Source organism: Acipenser ruthenus, chromosome 16 (assembly GCF_902713425.1).
Source record: "Acipenser ruthenus chromosome 16, fAciRut3.2 maternal haplotype, whole genome shotgun sequence".
NCBI lineage: Eukaryota > Metazoa > Chordata > Actinopteri > Acipenseriformes > Acipenseridae > Acipenser > Acipenser ruthenus.
Genome location: NC_081204.1, coordinates 3,085,005 through 3,103,660, shown reverse-complemented (window position 1 = coordinate 3,103,660; position 18,656 = coordinate 3,085,005). Strand labels below are relative to the sequence as shown.

General features: G+C 37.7%; 2 protein-coding genes across 3 annotated transcripts in view; both read right to left on the bottom strand.

Moving 5' to 3' along the window:
- The window catches only part of LOC117414125 (FYVE, RhoGEF and PH domain-containing protein 3-like), a 59,911-nt gene extending 56,032 nt beyond the window's left edge, over positions 1-3,879 (bottom strand). Inside the window, exon 1 of the mRNA XM_058988424.1 lies at positions 3,477-3,879. Coding sequence (XP_058844407.1) covers positions 3,477-3,495 — 19 coding nt within the window. The 5' untranslated portion in view covers positions 3,496-3,879. The remainder of the gene's footprint in view (positions 1-3,476) is intronic.
- A 7,397-nt stretch (positions 3,880-11,276) lies between these two features.
- LOC117963487 (protein bicaudal D homolog 2-like) overlaps positions 11,277-18,656 on the bottom strand; it is a 49,364-nt gene continuing 41,984 nt past the window's right edge. The window contains exons 7-8 of one of the 2 annotated variants that reach the window (XM_034903727.2): positions 17,207-17,426; positions 11,277-13,531 (exon numbers count right to left, since the gene is read on the bottom strand). In XM_034903727.2, the coding sequence (XP_034759618.2) occupies positions 13,529-13,531; positions 17,207-17,426 (223 nt within the window). In that variant the 3' untranslated portion in view covers positions 11,277-13,528. Of the gene's footprint in view, positions 17,427-18,656 lie in introns of both variants that reach the window. The other variant, XM_034903726.2, reaches the window with a different exon arrangement.

Sequence of the window (18,656 nt, the reverse complement as noted above, 5' to 3'; positions counted from 1 at the left end):
CGGAATTCTCATGCCAACATGTCCAGAAAAAGATAAATGCTAGGAAAAGCACACTGTCAATTTTATAGCAAGTATTATTGTGAGGTTTTTTTTTCTCTTAAAAACTAAAATTACAGTAGGGATGGAAAAAAGACTCCCTTTGCATAGCAGTTTCACCCTTTCCAGGTTTTAATACATGCTTGATTAGCCACAGTGTATAGTTAACAAGATCAGATGTGTCTTATTACTTACTCTACTTAAAGCGACTCTGAATCTGGATGGTTTAAACACTAAGATAAGTACTTGAAGAGGAATATCATAAGAACATAAGAAAGTTTACAAACGAGAGGAGGCCATTCAGCCCATCTTGCTCGTTTGGTTGTTAGAGATCCCAGAATCTCATCAAGCAGCTTCTTGAAGGATCCCAGGGTGTCAGCTTCACTTCAATCCTCAGCAGGTAGCTCTGATTATTAGTAACAACCTAAAACAAAAACCCACACAGTTACATAAAGATTACAGTGTGTCAATGTCTAGGGCAGGACCTGCATTCGAATCCCAGTGCAGCTCTCTGCACCTCCCAGTGCTCAGTCCCACGCCTGCGGCTAACCTCCTCCGGACTGAGACCAGGTTTGTTAAGAAAAAATGAAACAACTAACTGTCCTCTATACAATGGGAACCAATCAACCTCAACCTTCAGGCATTTGACGTATATACTGTAACATACATGTAATCCCATTACATGAGGCGTGTAACATACATGTAATCCCATTACACCAGGCGTGTAACATACATGTAATCCCATTACACCAGGTGTTTAACATACATGTAATCCCATTACACCAGGTGTTTAACACTTTCTTTCCACCTCTACTGAGAGAGCCAAACAAAACGAGGAAAGCCAATCACTGTAAAAACCTTTTACATTATCAAATCGAATCAGCACAGAAACATGACTCCTGCTGTCCCGTCCTCTTTTTCAATGTCAGCTTAAGATATTCCAGGAGTGCATGAACTCCTTTTTACATCCAACTACTTCTGTATATTAAACTAACTTGACTTCCAGCCAAATCTGCTTTCCTCCAGGCTACTCCTGAGATAGAGATCAGGGTGATACAAAGCATTGCTTTTAAACTTATGATTGATGCTCAGTTGCTTTGCTCCCATGCTATGTTTTACAGGCTTTTTCTTTCCTTTTTTGTCCACTCAAGTGGAAAGGCAGCCTTGAATATCAATCAGCTAATAGGGCTTTTTTTTTTTTTTTGAATATTCCTAGTTATTTAATTCTAAAATGAATTTGAGCACAAAGACATGCTTGTTATGATAAACCTCCTTTCTCCGCGGCGGCGACCCCCTCGCTGGAGGTTCCTACTGCACTCTGTGTTTACTTCACAAGGAGGGAGATGTTTAGAAAAGGCTTGTTAAACTGCTTTCGTTAATTATAAAATTACGTAAACATTTCATCCACGGGCTTGTTGAGAAAGCGTACTCCTCGGAATTCATTATTTGGAAATACAGTAACAGAAAAAAAAGGGAACAAATGCATTCTCCTCTCATCCTGGCAAGTTGCTGTGCTGTTGCAATACTGGGCTCTCAAGCATTACAGTATACAGTAGGCTGCACTTCCTATTCTTCGTTTCCAATCCAGCCCAGAGCAGAGAGAACAAAGCTTATTTACACTTGATGGCAGAAGGTCACAAAACAGAACCGACACTGCTGGTACAGCTACTGCAGTTACACTTAAACAATTGCTGTCTTCATTTGTACAATAGATTAGGAATAGTAAATAAATAACTATACAGCTACTAATGTTCAAACACTAAGGCCAAAATCTATGTTTCACATGCACATTTCTGATAAGGTTTTGGGTGTTCATTTTCCGAACCCCAAAGACTTTTGCTGGATTGTTGCCATGACCACAGCGCGTTGAATGCTTTTTTTGTTTTTGTTTTCCCATGGTGTTACTTACTGTACTATTGCACAGAGGGGTAGAGAATTCCTTCAAACTGTATTTCATTTGACAGCTGCACAGCTGTCTGGACAGCAGAATCACTGCTCACCCTGCTCCAAGTGGAAACTAGAAAGCCCCAGCCACTGGAAAAAGCCATGAGCACGTTCAGTCTTCAATGAACGCGTACACTCTATAAATAGGGGCCTCTCAACTACAATGAAAAAGGTAGCAAGCAGAATGGCTTTAACAGCTTTGGACAGCTCTACACAACATCCCAAAGCAATGCTTTCTGACTCTTTCCCCCCTTCTATTTCTATCAGAAGATAGTTTGGGCTACATTATTCAATGTTAACTAAAATTACCCACCTGAAAACTTGAATTTGAAAACGTTTTACAATAAAGTAACAGGAAGCTATTCTGACCACAAAGCCTTGGTAACTCAGCTGGCCAGCATTATTATTAACATGACGATGACTACTAACAGAAAGTACCACCTTCCATTTATCATCTTTTATATTTTTAACAACAGTATTAAATACGTCACAGATTGAGGTTTCATCGGTTTCAAAATGATAATATGTTTGTTTCTTGTCTCTGACTTCAGCATTTAAACTTCAATTAAGGAATAGCAAATACACATATTTATAATGGATTCTAATTGTATAGATAGATAGACAGATAGACAGATAAAGAAAGTAACCACTGTAAATAATGATAATCATGAATTAATTGGCTTTAACATTGGTAGGTACTCTGCATGGTGTGACAGCTATTCACCCAACATTGTGTAAAACGTTTTTCTTTCTGCAGTGCCCTGGTTGTGTACAAGGTAGACACAGTAATGCATTTGTACATATGTCAATGTAGCTCAAATCTGATTGAAGCCATCAATAAAATAAATAATGTTTGCTGTTTTGGCCAAGTTCTGAATTATTTAATACGCTGCATACAAATGAACACAACAATCTTTCTTGAAAATGAGAATGCTTTATTTTTACTCTCCCTTTTCAGCAGTAGTTAAAGTGCATGGCAAATTATAAATTGGCACATTCATTTCTGTTAACCAAACAATTTCCAAGCCACATGTTTTTATAAGCAACCTCACTTAGACTACTGGAGAAATATAAATAAAATAATGCAATATGCTGTACAGTACTGTGTAGTGCGGGATTATATATATATATATATATATATATATATATATATATATATATATCGTATACAATAACACAGCTTCATTGATCTCGAATCAAGCATACACAGTAGTTTTGACAGCAAGTACTATTGCATATTGATATTTACCCTATTTGAAACTAACAATATTTGATCTGTATAAATTAAACAAATAGTCAAATGTTAATAAAATAAAACAAAACAACACGTAGAATAATACAAAGTAACTCTAACTAACAGTTTTGCTGCAATTGATACAGTACTGCTAGTACTTAACAGATGTAAATATTGATTTTGGGTATAGCTTTTTGTTTGTGTGTTTTTTTTTTTTTTTGGTTTTTTTTTTTTGTGTACGATGCATCTATGAATTACTTACCAGTGGTCACCCCCTGCATCCTGGAGACGATGTTTATCCGTGTTGTTTTATCCTGTACTCACTCCCAAGCAGGATTGTGGGTCCGGCTAGATGTTGCTTCTGCTCAGGCTGTGATTCTGAGACACATCAGGGGAAGGAAGAAGTAACTCTACTTAAAAAAAAACTGCAGTTTTGCTTTTTCTTTCCAACTGCATTTCCCCACTGCACAACTAAAGAAACCACATCGTGCTTATCTAAAATACCGTTTACTCGGCGTTCAGCTTTCTTATTATATTCGGCTTCCTTGCTGTCATTTATCTAAACATTCACAACAGACCCGAGATCCCTCTGGATCTCTGCTGAAGCTTGTCTAGCTAGCGTGTTGTGGAGAAATGTGTCCGTGCTCGACCCCGCAGCGCGCTCTCGAGAATCACAATTGCACGGTCCAGTTTTTTTTTTTTAAAGTTACTAACACTGCCTCCTTGAAATCTGTCTATCAACTTTTTAATGTTTTTTTGGGTGGGTTGAAATATTTCTAAAACATTTAGTAGTCTGTGTTTTTTGCACCTGGACCCCCCCCTTTTTAATTGTTTTTTTACCCCAGTTTATAATATGGGCAGTATTTGACGAAACAAGCAGGCATAGAAACTTGCTTCTGGTTTCAGCACACTGTTGACTGTAATGAACAATATTACCCACCTATTATAGAGTATCAGCATGTTTCTTCAATCCATAGCAATACAGTATTTTAAGTTTGTGAATTTAAACCCTGGTTGCATGACCTTTTCATGTTTTCCATGCTTAACCAGCACAGATAACGATAAAAGCAGTCCTCTACACAGTGCTATGTGGAGTTCCTGCATACATGGCTCTTCACTACAGACTTCACTTGATAGGCTATTGAGCACTGCGGCTTTCAAGCTACTGTTAGTGAGTGTCAAGTCTGTCACTGTCTTTCAATGGAGTGTCCTTGACAGGGTTATCTGAGATTCACATTACGGTCCTTTTGAAAAGCTGCACATAAAATACTCTTCTGAGGTCAATGCCATGCTTTGTTTTACATTCTCTTTCCAACCATGGCTGTTGTGTCTGAGTGATAGTGTGAAAACCTTTAATGGTCCCCGTGTCCCAGACCACAATAACACTGACACATCCACAGTCGTGTAGGTCAGCATCTCAACAGCTGTACTTGTATCTGTTCGGCGGTAAAGTTAAGCGCTTCATTTTGGTCCATTTGGAGACAAGTTCGAAGGAGAGATAACCCAGACAGACAGTCACAATCAATGCATAAGGCAACATAGTGACCAATACGATGCAGCAGTTTTCCAGTATTCTATAAGGAATTTCAAAACAGCGTTTTCATATTGTGTGGCTGTCTGGCCCTGAATCTCTTAAAGAGGTCATCAAAAATAAAGCAAAGATAACGAATGCGGTCAGCTTCTATCACTGAGAAATACAGACGTCTGCTTGATTTGTTAACTAGATGTGGACATGGCTCAATGTGCACTTCGGCTGTCAACTCTAAACCACTGATAACCCCAGACTTGAAGGAAGTTGCAACAGACAAGACTTTAATGAAATGGCACAAAGGAGGATTAAAATGGTTCTCCCTCCATCAGCGTGCACACTGCACACCATTGCATTAACAGGATTATGCTTGTCTTTTGGACATTTCAGATGCACACAGACAGCTCTGCTACATTCGTGAAAAGAAAAAAAACGAAGCAGAGATTTAATCCAGAGTGTCACTCTAGTTGCAACCCCTCCTTGTTTAAGAATGCAGGCCCTTCTTATTTGGATATGGCCTTGGTGCTTGTTACTGGACTATTCTACAGAACATTCTACTCATGGAGTTATATAATTAGTCATGCTGGTCATTTAGCTTTAGAAATTAGAACCAATTGAAGACTAGGACTCTTTATGACCACTTAAATGGGTGCAATAGTGGAGAAGGTGGAAGGCGTTCATGTAGCCATGGAGCTAAATCACAAGGCCTACCTCCACCTGAGGGATTTAGAACCCTGTGTTTAGAGGTGTTATCAAGTGAGACTCATGCTCTTGGCTCCAGCTTACAGCTGTTTACAATGACCCTTCCATTTTAGGGGAGGGTCAATATTATACTTATTTGTTATGCAGTCTTTCTGGTACATACATTTATAGCATGCAAACTTTAAGTATACTTGTTATAGTATGTTGTGCATGTACTATTGTCATAAAGTCCAAGCTTTCTTACACAGTCCTTGACAATACAAAGTCAAGTGGTTTCTGTAAAAGGGGACCAAAGCTTTAAAATCCATGTCGTATCTCTTATTAGCATTAGGAACATTGTCACTAGTCCCCTTATTACTATGCTATTAACTAATGTTGTATCTCTGCTGGCCCTGTAGGCACACAGTGAATAAACTAAAAACATACATATAACTAACAAAATCCTTGTGCAACAATATGACCATTTCAAGTTTTAATATTCACAAGACATACTCATAAACACTATATTACATTCCAAAGTTATTTCTGTGCTTTGCCATTTGAATTTTAAACTCATATGCCTGTTCTGTTATGAGACTTGAATACTCATAAACAAACTCAATATGTCTTGTAGATGACTTTTATATTCAAATGAAGCAAAAAGTCATTAAACTGAGCAAAAAATATGTTGCAAGCAGAAAAGTGATCATAAGGAGATCGTCAGACCCAATGTCATGGAGGGTCATGGCAAGGAGAGATATGGGGTCCCGTTGTACAACACGTGGCTTCTCCATCACTGTCCTGCTTAAGCACCTCAAGCCCAGTATCTACATAACCCCATCTGCTGTGCCACCATTGCAATTAACCTTTAAAATCCACCAAATGGAAATGGCTTGCAGTGATGCTAGTCCTTGCCAGATTCAAACCTGTGCACCGTGACTGGAACCGTTATCATGGGAATTAAACACTGAGGTCCCCCAGCAGTGTGTGTGTGTATATATATATATATATACAGATTAATGGGTAAAACACACCATTTTTATAAAAGATAACTATAATACCACTGCTGTAGATAAAATAGAAGTGTTATTTTATAGCTCTGTATACTGAATATTGATATTTTACAATAAATATAAATACAATTTTAAGTTAAGCTTGATTGATTATTATTTCTGTATGTAAGCCATGCCATTTTAACTAACTTGCAAATATCTAGTGTGGGACTGTATTTTTTATTGGCTTTTCGTGGTATGTTTCTAATTTGTTTTTTAGTGAATTGACAGATAGCAGTAGAGAAATTGTGTTTTCAAGCCTTTGGTATATACAGCAGATACATTTTATTTCATACCCCTTCAAAGATCCCATTTGCCTGTCTTTGCTAGTTTTTTAAGGTTCAGTGGACCTCTTTTATTTTATGCAAGCACACTTAGATGAAAAACTAAAAGATGTGTTGATTTTCTCTGTATGGTAATGCGATCTGTGGAGACAGTAGAACACAGCCCACACAGGATATGGTGGTGAACAGCAGTGAAGGCAGCACAGCAATGCAGGCTGGTCAATGTGAAGAACAGGAAGGGTTTTGCTGGGTCTGCTCAGCAGTATTGGGAGGTTGATTACACCAGCAGGGCTTCAAGCCACTTTCATTATTAAAAAAAAAAAACAAAAAACATTATCTGAAATAAGAGTAAACAAAAACTTCCCTGGACCTTTAATCAGCACACTAGGAAATGTAATGCTTTGATCAATTTCTACATGAAAGAGAAGGCATCTAAAATATGTGTTTCACTAAAGACCATTTCATTTAATCTGAAGGCAAACCAAAGCAACCTAAAAGCTGCTCAAAACATTATCAGCCTTTCTCACTGTTCTGTAATGAGCGACCGCTCTCAGATTTACAAAGCATTTGCTTAAGATGATAATATTTGGTAAACACAAAATTTACATTACTAGTTATGTATTACTATTTTCTTAAGAAACAGTTTGCCAAAAAAAATTGCACTTGAGCACTATTTTATTCAAGCGAAGCACTGCCTAGAGATTGCAACGCCTCAGTAACTTCATGTAGCAGAATTTGAGTGCTGGAGGCAAGTTGTCTGGTTTTGTTAATGGTCTGAGTGCATTGTCTTGAAGGTACATCTAAACCTGCAATGAAATTCCTGCTGTTAGAAAGAAAAAAAAAGGAATCGAGACCAACAGCTACCTCCAAATGTCATTGATGTCACTAGAACTGAGAGGACGGATTAGCAGTGCCTGGAACAGAACAGCCATTTACTGGAAACAATGGGTCAAAATAGAATGGCTTCAACAGGGGGGACAGCTCTAGAGAAGGGATCAGGACCAATCAATACTTTATTCAAATTGTCATATTGTCACTTCCAAACCTGTGTAACCCATTGAATACTCCTCATTGGAAACTGGGGCTCCACTTTGGGGGCGGGATCATGGTATGGAGACATCCTTCATTGACCTTTCACCCTAAACTACTGCCTTTAAACTCCAGGTAACCACACCTGAATGAATCCCAGTCCAGCAGACTGACCTGGGCAAATCAATAACATTCAGAAATGGAAACTGATGTTGTAAACGTGGTAAAAAACATTCAAATGGGGGTAACACTTAGGATACATACTCTAAAGGTTTTATATATATATTACAATGCACATGTTAAATCATGTTTTTTATATATTATAAAAAACATGATTTAACACGTGTATTGTAATTCAGTTTTATTTTTATACCAAGCCATTGTCATAATGCAATAGAGCACCCGTTAATGGAGGGAATACTGTATTTCCAGGCATGCTAATGCTTTATGAATATGCATTGAAGTACTCTATGCCGTTCACATGGTGTGAGCAAAATGATACCGTAGATCTGATGATGGCACAGCGCTCTAGGCAGTTAACTGTTCAAGCTCTAGAGGTATCTTTAGTTTTCATCCCAATACTATGATTTTATAAAAACGAATGCTCTTTACTGGTTATGTGTTTGTGAAATTTCATGCCAGAGGGTTTCTCTTTACAGGAATAGAGTTGACTCAAAGATTATGTCATGACGGTCTAGAGGGCACACTTTTCTTGTTATCTTTCAAAACAGAGACCTTATGATTTTGACTGTACTCATTCCCCCAACCTTACAAAAGCACACATTATAACAAGAGTGGAGCACAGCAATACTGCCAGCCTGCAGTCACACAGTGTGCTGTAGATCACCATTTGCACAAACAGAGTGATTGCAGCTCACATAGCATTCTGTGTGCCAGATTAATATTTAAAAGAGCCTTGATCATTGTAGGACATTTGTTTTCTGCAATAGAAGAGAAACCTGCTCGGGTTGACATGTCGTTTTCCGAACTGTTTCTCCGATGCTGCATGGAATATCTTTTGTGATGCTCATGTGCTCCCATCAGCATACGATGAACTATGTTGGACATACAAGGTCTCTTTGTGCTCTACAGCTAGGGCTGGGTTCAGAGTGTATCCCACAGTACATAAACCCCCAGGTTTTTTTTATTAAGTCAATCCTTTAGGTTAATGATGTCACTCAAGGATGTTTCAGAAAGAACTTCAGCAGTGAATGATGTGATTGATAGCTGTGACTGTGTCCACGCTCCTCAACTCCCCATGCAGTTCATGCTTTTTTATATGACCTTGTTTACAAAGGCAACAATCAAGCAGATTTGAAATTAAATTTCATTCTATATGCCCATACTTTTTTGGAAGAGTTGTAAAAAGTGTATTTCTTAATAGAACTAGTACAGGAATGTCTAACTGCTATCAGGACCTGCATCTATATAATGAAAATATACATTATTTTACAATGAAACTGACAAACCCAATGGGAATCTAAGTGAACACATGAATTGAACATAGTCATGGTCAGACGCATGTGATTTGATTACATTTAGCCTGTTATGAGAAGTAACACACACAGTTGCTATAGTTTCCATTATGTTCCAGTTTTTTAGCGATAGGAGCTGTTTTGCACACACAGTAGCAGCAGAGCCTCTGATGCGTGTTACATTAGTGCTTCTCAGATGGGGTTTTTCTTCTGGTCTATACGCTTTTGCTCCTGTGTTGAAAACAGAAAGGCATTGCAGGCATATTTGTTTGTTGTTCCTAAGAATTTCATTACAAGGTAAAACAAAAGTGCTTGGTACTTGATATTTTCCCAAAACTGATGCAAAGAAAACAAGCCAAGAGATTGTGCTGGTCTCACTTTCTGTAATCTAGTTCCTTTTTGAGGTTTGTTATTTTAATGTTGACAGTGAAGAGCACAAGCCAGCATCGTGTTACACTGCCTTCTTCCTTTTTTATGATTTTTGTGATTCACTGAAGTTAGTGCAAATAAAATACTTATTTACACAAGCAGGTGTAGATTCTATTTCTAGTTGCAGTTTTTAAGTTCTGCCTAAAAACTTGTTAACAATTCAGTGTTTGCCATACAGCATACCTGCTGAAAATCCCAGGAATGGCTGGCGAGTGGGAGATGAGCAAGAGTACTGGTGGATATCCAGCTGGTATAAAGAAGTGTGAAAGTACAGCATATTTTCCAAAAACCCACCATTAAATCAGCAGCAAATCCATTTTGCAACAAGCATGCTCTTTCAACGTATGACACTGCAATGCTGTATTGGGTTGTATTGCACCTGCAAAATCATGGAATGTTTTTGTGTAGCCGGACCTGGTGGTTGTATGAGTTACTGCATGTTAATCTGGCTGACTGTTTGCAGAAAGTGAGCCATTTGTTCTATTCACAACTGGCACATGCTTGTGTGACTGCCTTTGCATAGGACAGCGGGGCTTAGTATCGTTATGGAATAGTTTAGCTACTTCAATCTTTAGTTCTAACTTCTAAAAAATGCTTTGAGGCAGGACTGGTATCAATGGTCCCATTGATGGAATACAATTATGTCACTGGCTATCACTGTGACTTTTTCCCAGTTCAGATTTTGCCACGGGGAAATCTAATTTGCATTGTAACCTCAAAACTTCGGGAGTCTGCTCTAGTGGCTGTAGAAATAAAATCACTTCACCTACAGTCCAGCTCTTGTTCTGAAACTGGATGCAACTAGAACCCAAACTGCATCTCAAGATCTGGATGATTGTATTATTACTTTGTTTTCTGTTCAGTGCATAACTCATTTGTTTAAAGCCGTGTGTAATTTCAACAGGAGCGTAGCGGCATATAGTATATTGTAAATGTACTCATTCTGACTGGTCAAATGTAAGTCATGTCCTTGCTTTCCTGTTGTTGTTTCCCTTGTGCCCCCTGCTGGCAGATTTAATCAACACACTGGGAAGACTTAATCTGACAGTGGCTCACAAACCGTTCTGAAAGGGAATGTTCAGTGTGTTCTGTAACCTGTGATGTAGAATCTGGAATCTGTTGCAGAACACTGACTGAACACCTTCAGGTGGAGAAATCCAAGACAAAGGCCAACTGGGCTGCACCAGGATATAACCTCCAGTGATGGTGCTTCGGTTTAGATGAACAAGAGGATCATCAAGTCTGTGTACTGAGCCTTCCTGGAAATAAACATATTTGTTTTGGGGATTTCATGTTTGTGTGTGATGTTTTTGACAATTTATAAAGGGTACCTGATGTATCAGCTTTAATAGAGTTTGAAAATGAAGCGCATTGACAGTGGTACTGAACACTCTCATTTTGTAAGTGAATCTGGTTTGGACTTTCATTCTTTCATTGTAATCAGAAAAAGAATACCTGTATTCAGTGTTGATTCCTTGGGTAAGGTAAGTTAACCGTGCTGTAATGCTGAGAAGCAGACTTCGGAGCTAGAATGTCTTCATGTTAAAAAAAAAAACAAAAAAAAAAACAACACTCTGGACACAATTACTTTTTAGTCACATTTATTGATATAGCCAATATGACTACCTTTACACAGACAGTTTTTCTAGAAAAAAACAAAACACATTTTTGGATTAGTTTGGAAGTAACACATTAAAGCCTAAAGTTATTCTTTTTAAACTTTGTTGAGTTTACGTTTGTTTGTTTTTCCCCTCAACATTTCAATGAATACATCGTTGTTTTCAGATCTGTGTAAAGGTTCCTTGGCTGGAGTACATGCATATGACATTAAGTTGAGTCCGATTTGCCACTAATGGTAATGCACATAAAAGTAATACAGTACTGTATGACATCATTTCAAATAAATACCAACGTACAGACGAAGCCATTGTTTTTATATAAAGGTATCAAATTCCCATATGGATCAATACTGTAATCTAAAATGACAATATAAAGTCTGCACGTCTAGTAATCACGATGCTATATTTACCAGCAAACAGAAAACTTTTCTTTAATGTACTTAAATAACAGCATTTGAATTGCACTTAATTTAAAACAAAACCTTTCAAACCATGTCAATAACTTGACGTTTTAACGCCTCAACAAACAGCACCAATATAAATGGCGCGACGCGCTTGTTGATGCAAAAATCTGTTTTCTGTTTACTGAAATTACAATGGTTAAGTAGGATGTAAAATCAAAAACAAAAAGAAAAAAGGAAATAAAAGAACTTTCACATTTGCCAACAATACTATAGATATCACGTGACCGTCACCATACAAAGCTATAGATACGTTAATATTACAGATAGTACTCTCTCCTGCAACCACAAACGTGTTAATAGAATTGAATCATTTTGTTCGTTAGGAGTCCAAAGTCATTAGATTTGGTTCTCAAAGTGTTTTTTTTTTTTTTTTTTTTTTTTAACTTTTTCATGATACCCCTGAATTTGCACGGTTCTGCATCTTTACAGGATCACTGACCAACAGAATTTCCTACAATTTTATTTAAAAAAAATATTAAGACTACAACAATTCTATCAATGCAAAGGAGAGTCCTCTTTGCACTTATTGCTTCTCAAATTCATTTTAAACCAAGATTCAGTAAGGCAGCTTCCTTGCCTTTGAAAATTAAACTAGTCTAGGATTCTCCCTCGAAATTATTAAAGGCACTACTGGCAAGAATGAACAACAAAATAAAAACAAGGCGTTGAAACACCCCAGAAAACACCGGGTCCTCTATGACATTTCCTTATCTTGTTTCTTTTAAATATCTAAATGTACCAAGATTTGGCACAATAAACAAACAGAGAATGAAACAATTCCAATTTGGAACTTATTTGGTGCACTTGTAAAACAATTCTGTTCATCAGTGAAACTGCTTTCATTTGAATCCAGATATCCTGGAGTCACATAGGTAATACTAATTATTTTATTCATGGTTTTCAAGTGCCTATTACCATTTAAACCAGAACAACGTCAAGTTTTCTCCTTGTTACATTGAACTATTCCTAAGAATAATATATGAAAAATCCCAGAATTTGCTCATCCTGGATTTTGTTTCAAACATGGCAGTTTAACATCAGTAAATAATAATAACAATAATAAAAAAAAAAAAAAAACATAAAGCTTATTAATATTCTAAATGGATAAATTCACTGCAGTACAGAAGATAGAACTCTGGTTTGTGTTGCAACTCGATTCTAAAAACATTTAAAAAATTAACTCTGTAACATGCTGATACAGAGAACAATTAAAAAAAATAAAACAAAAAGTAATATTAATCTTTAAAAAGAATAATTCAAAAAATAATAATAACTGAGTCACAAACCACAGCACTATATACCTTTCCTAAGTAAAGAACTCATATAAAAAAGAAGCCATAGTAAATATATCAAAAGTGCACAGGTAACAATGTTTAAGAAACAAAACACTGAATAATTGCAATAAAACATGTTAAGAAAATGACCCCTTGTCTTTGAAGTCTTGCAGTAACTTGTAACATATTTGACCCCCACCCCTCAAAACCAAAATTGAATTTCACCAGTACTTGTGAGTTTTGTGTTCCTGCAGCAGCATTCAAATGGTAAAGCTATGTTCTGCTCACAAACTGTGAAAGAGTTCCATACTTTATGTAGGCCTATAACAGGATAGTTTCAGTTTTTGAGTGTAAAGTCAAAATTGCAAGTGGTTTCCACTATCTCTATCAATTGTGCAAATGGCTATTTTGTGGTGGCTTAAGAAACTGGAGTTTGCAGTACAACTGTCGGGAAAAGTCCAACTCCGGGATCTACTCTATCACTGGAAAAACGAAAAAACAAAAAATGAAAATTAGCAAAACAAAACCTGTAACTTTGAAGTAATCAGATAACGGGGAATGCACAGCAGGTTTCGGGAGCCAGGTTAGTCGAATATATAAGTGCAGACACCGGTTAGTTTCCAAGGCTGGAACATCCATCATCAGGGCTTTCTATTCACAATTCTGTTTGTGCAAGCGCCAAGCATCAAACTGAATGTTATTTACGAAGGTTATCAAGTCAGTAAGTAGCTGTTTGCAGGAAGCAGAAACCTCACAAGTAATGAATCTCTACGCTGCTCATGCACAAGAGAGAACAGGGTATACAAAAAGGACTGGAGTGTTGGAGTTGGTAGGCTCTCCATTGCCATGCAGGTCATTTTTGCATGCAGGCTGCTATTATATTATTGAAAAAAAAAACACCAAAAAACAGCTGGAAAAGAGCCTGCAAGCAGAGGTAGGCAAAGGTTTAATAAGTTCACATGCTGTGTCCTGCTCATAGGCACTGATTCAAACCTATACCACATTTTTGACTGTCAATACAGGGCCTTATTATGAACTGTAGCAGTTCTTTTAATGAGGAAGCTATTCAATATCCCATTCTACAATGTGGCACGTTAACTAGTTTCTATCAATGCCTATGGTAGTTTTAGCCATTCGATAACACTGGACATAAAACAAAGCTTTTAAATCTCTAAACACCCTGAACAATATTATCTCTAAGCAACAGTTTCCCCACATCATTTTATTAGTATTTGCTGTAGATTGTGACTGCCAGCTTATTCACTGAACTGATGCTCCAGGGAAGCCATCAGTAAATGTATTTTTTTTTTTTAAAGCTTCCTGACACAGTGGAAGCAAAACACGTATCTGCTTCTAAATGGAGCAGAAATGATTAGAATTGTAAATGCCTGATTTTTTTTTCTTTGTAAGCAGAAGTAGTGGCAGACATTTACCACAAGAAGATAATAAAGGCCTTTGAGGATTATGCAGCATACAAGGAAAGCAGGGTTGAACATTAAAATCGTTTTTGTTTCTTCCCTTCTCTTTGGGGAATTATTATTCTTGGCGTTTTCCTTAAAGACAAAACCTGATTGTATTTATTATAATGAAACAAATACATCTTTGTCTTTAAGTCTTTACACTTCAACCCTGCTTTTATCAGTAATATTAAAGCTAACATTCAAGTGATGATGATCCACAAGTGCTAACAAATGAACTGAACACACCTAAATTTGCTTCAACTGACTAGTTAGCAAGCCAAAAGCTGTCAGCATATAAAAACAGTGATTTGAAAAATCCTCCTACAAATTTGGACTTTACTGTAGAAGTGATTCGAACTAATAATTTTAAGATTTCGTCCTTTTTAAATAAGTTTGTCACTTCTATAACTCACAGTATATACTAAAGGAGATTTTTCAAAGGACTTTTGTAAAACTGGTTAGTCAGCAAAGCGCGCTGGGTTCTCCTTGGCTAGGAGCAGCTTATACATACTTGATTATTACCTGACATTAACAATGGGATAACTCCTTTCTACTTAAAGGCAGAGCGGCGCTGCAGAGGAAGCAAGCTGCTGACAATCTAAAAGATATGGTAGTCAGATGAAGCAACATACAGCATTGGAAATAGCTTAAGAGTTTAGCTACCCACAGCTTTCGTTAGAGAAGACAGAAGCTCACACTGCTTTGAGAGAAGCGAGAGACAGAGACAGTGTTAGCTGTCATACAGACAAAATGGTACAGGGCTTTACATTGAAATAAATGACTTGATTAACAGGCACTTCCAAATGTCGGCATCTTACCCAAAATAATGTGCCTTTTTTGTGCTCTTGCAGATAAGAAAAACTCTCAATATCAATTCAAAACTAAATGTTATCTGTTCACAGTTTTTGGATCGAATAATAATCTTTAATAGTTGAAAAGGTACAGGCACCCATTTTTAAAAGTACACTTTTTGTAGCTTTGATATTGATTGAGACTTAATGGCTGTTACAAAAAAAGGCCCCATGTCGAATCAAGTCATGGATTAAGCCTTTCAAAATTGTGGGTACAAAACCAGTTTCTTATCGTAACGTAGAGCCCCGTGGTATCTGTGCTTGTACAAGTAAGAAAACGTTAATATTAGCTGAGAAGCAACAGCAACGTTAACCGTAATACTGAAAGCAATGCATTGTGATTCTGACAATACTAGAGTACATCGATATTGGATTAACAGGTACAGATATACATTAGTAGATAAAGACACCCTTATCCCCCTTATCAATTATTTCCCCCAATCAGAAATTCTAAGAAACACCTTATTCAACCAATTACAAATGTTATCATAAAACATATTATATGCTGTATATAAAAAATTGTAATCAGCTTCATGGCAATTTTGTTACAAAGTTATCTAATCTTTTTTTTTCCCCTGTGTCGGGATGAATTTGCATATTTCTCTAGTGTAAACACGTGCAGCATTGTCAGACAGAACCCAGCCCGAATGGGACATGCAAACTGAAGCTGGGCAGGGCTGTAACAAAATGGAAAAGCTGGGGAAGCTTCTGAGACAAAGTAAAACTTCTCTGGCTTTGCTCTAGGTTGAAAAAAGAAATCAGCTAATGTTATCCTGCTTTTTCTTAACCCATTAACATGCAGACTGTATTGACAGCTCAAAGGGGTATGTCATCATAAACCTATCTGATTATTCATAGATTTTGAGGAAATCACTCATTTTGATGGAATTCCCTGCAGTACGTCATAAAATTAACCAGGCTTGTGACAGGACCAAATATAAGCGTCATAAAAAACAGCCTATACAAATCAGAGGCTATGATCTCCCTAGAAGGCTGATTTCTTTGCATACACTACGGTTAAGTCTTTTAAATGTAGATTAATGTACCCAGGCTAGAAAACCATCATAAAAAGCCTAGAATGCTCTGGGAGCATCATTGATTTAGTTGACTTTCATCATTCTGCGTGCCTGATAATATCAGTATGACTTGTACCAGATGGCAGGCTGCTGTTTGTATGAAGGGGATAATTGAATCTGATACATCTTGGGTTAAGAAAAAATGCAGTTCAACTTGAATATGTAGCAAGCAAATGGAACTGCTGACACGGTTTCATTTTGTCTAACACCTTTAGCTTTGTTACAGCCCTGGAGCAGACATCACGTTTGCGCAGTTCAGCCCACGGCCAGCAGTGTTAGTAGCAAGCTAAAGGGATGAAGGGACATATCAGTAAACATTGTACTAACACCCACACACCAAAGTTGTAGCCCCACACTATTAGATATGCAATGTCACATTTAGATTAAAGCCGCTACCCTCACAAACATTACTATGAACGATTCAATAGCAAACCCAATGCAAAAGAAATTTACCTGGAAAGAGCTATTTTCATGCCTTACACGTTACCTGCCTAACAGCATTCCCATACATATTGAACTAGCAGGAGTTAACACCACTGGAATCCAACTATTTCAACAGCAAACCAACACAAGTCATTGCAATGCTAAGCAAGCTGGGCTTTATATCTACGTAGGACGGATGCATGTCACGGCTGTACAGTTCCTCACACGAGCTTCGAGGGACCGCCTCCTCCCTAGTCGCAGTAAATTTTATACTTCTCACTGCAGAAGACTGGGTTAGTGAGGAGCGAGCCCTCTGGCCGGTCTGCGCAGGAGCGCCCGTGACTTACGTGGGGGTTGGCTGAGGCGGTCTTGCTCCGGGACGAGGTTTTGCTGCGCCCCCCCCGTCGGGTCTGCTCGTGATCAAACTCGAGGTCTTCGAGCCGCTGGGTCAGGGCCAGTTTCTGCTGGATGGCCATGCGGAGCAGTGAGTTCAGGGTCTTCTTCTCATCCTCCGCGGCGGCCAGCTGTCGCTGCATCTCATCCAGCTGGACCACATACTCATCACACCTGTCAGGGAAAAGGAATTACAGATCTCCGTCTCAGATTTACATAGCGGTATTAACATTTGCTTAAGGTACAGAAAAGCTGCAAATACAACATTAGGCCACCAGGGAGGGCCATTCAATATCCAAATGATGCTTCACTGCGTATACAAGAGCTCAGTTATTTCAATAATTCCTCAGACTTTCATTTTTGCCCCCACTAGAGGGAGCTCTAGGATTTTCACACAAACAAAACAAGTCCTGCAGTGAATTACAGTAAGGATATTTCTAAGGTATTACATCAGACAATCCTAATATGGCAAACAGAGTAGGCCTTCCAAAAAAAAAGCAACCCTACGCCCCAAAACAACCAGTTACATAATTTGCCTCTTGCCTCAAACAACTGCATTAATTATCCGACTTCAAGCACACACATTGTGTTTCTAAAACTATGCTGGAAAATAACATTTATCATCAACATAATGGCCAAGTCAAAGGAATAAAACAGCAATATTGAAAATGTATGCATAATAATAGGCATCTCTTGCTGTTCATGTAAAATTCAAGAGCACATGTAATCTACAATGCTGCTGCGATGATGACTCAACCATGTCCATCTTAATATCTTAACAGGATATGCTAATATATGCAGAAGACATTACTGTCATATTATAACTGGGAAAGATTAATGAATTAATGTATTTTTAATGAAAGACCATTATGAGCATTGCACGTGTTCATGCCTTAGTTCAAACCTACTTAAAATAATTAGCTACTATAATACTACAAAAAGCTGTTTCTGTTTTTTATTTTTTTTATATTCAGATTGAAAATGAAGAGTCTATGCATTCCATCTAGATTTCTAAAAAATACTAAAGCTGTGTGTATGTCTGCATAAACTCTATTAACATATGCCACAATACTGTTTGATATAATTCTAGCTATTATAGATCTATGACGGCTGAATCAATGACAAAAAAATGCAACACACAGTCTGTCAAGAGCTAAAGAAGAGATTTTGTTTTTTTAAAACTTTGCCCTTGAGCTCTAAAATCAGGAGACAATGTACCCGGATAAATACTTTAACAACACAATCTTTCTGCACAAAACGATTCAAGTGTAATTGAACCCATCCTTTGAATGCCGTGCGTTGAAGGCAGTTTGACAGATAGAGACATTCTGGGGGTAAAAAAGAACAAAGGCAGCACCTCAGATCTCTTACCCCTGCTGGGCCACATGAAAGGTGTAGGCTTAA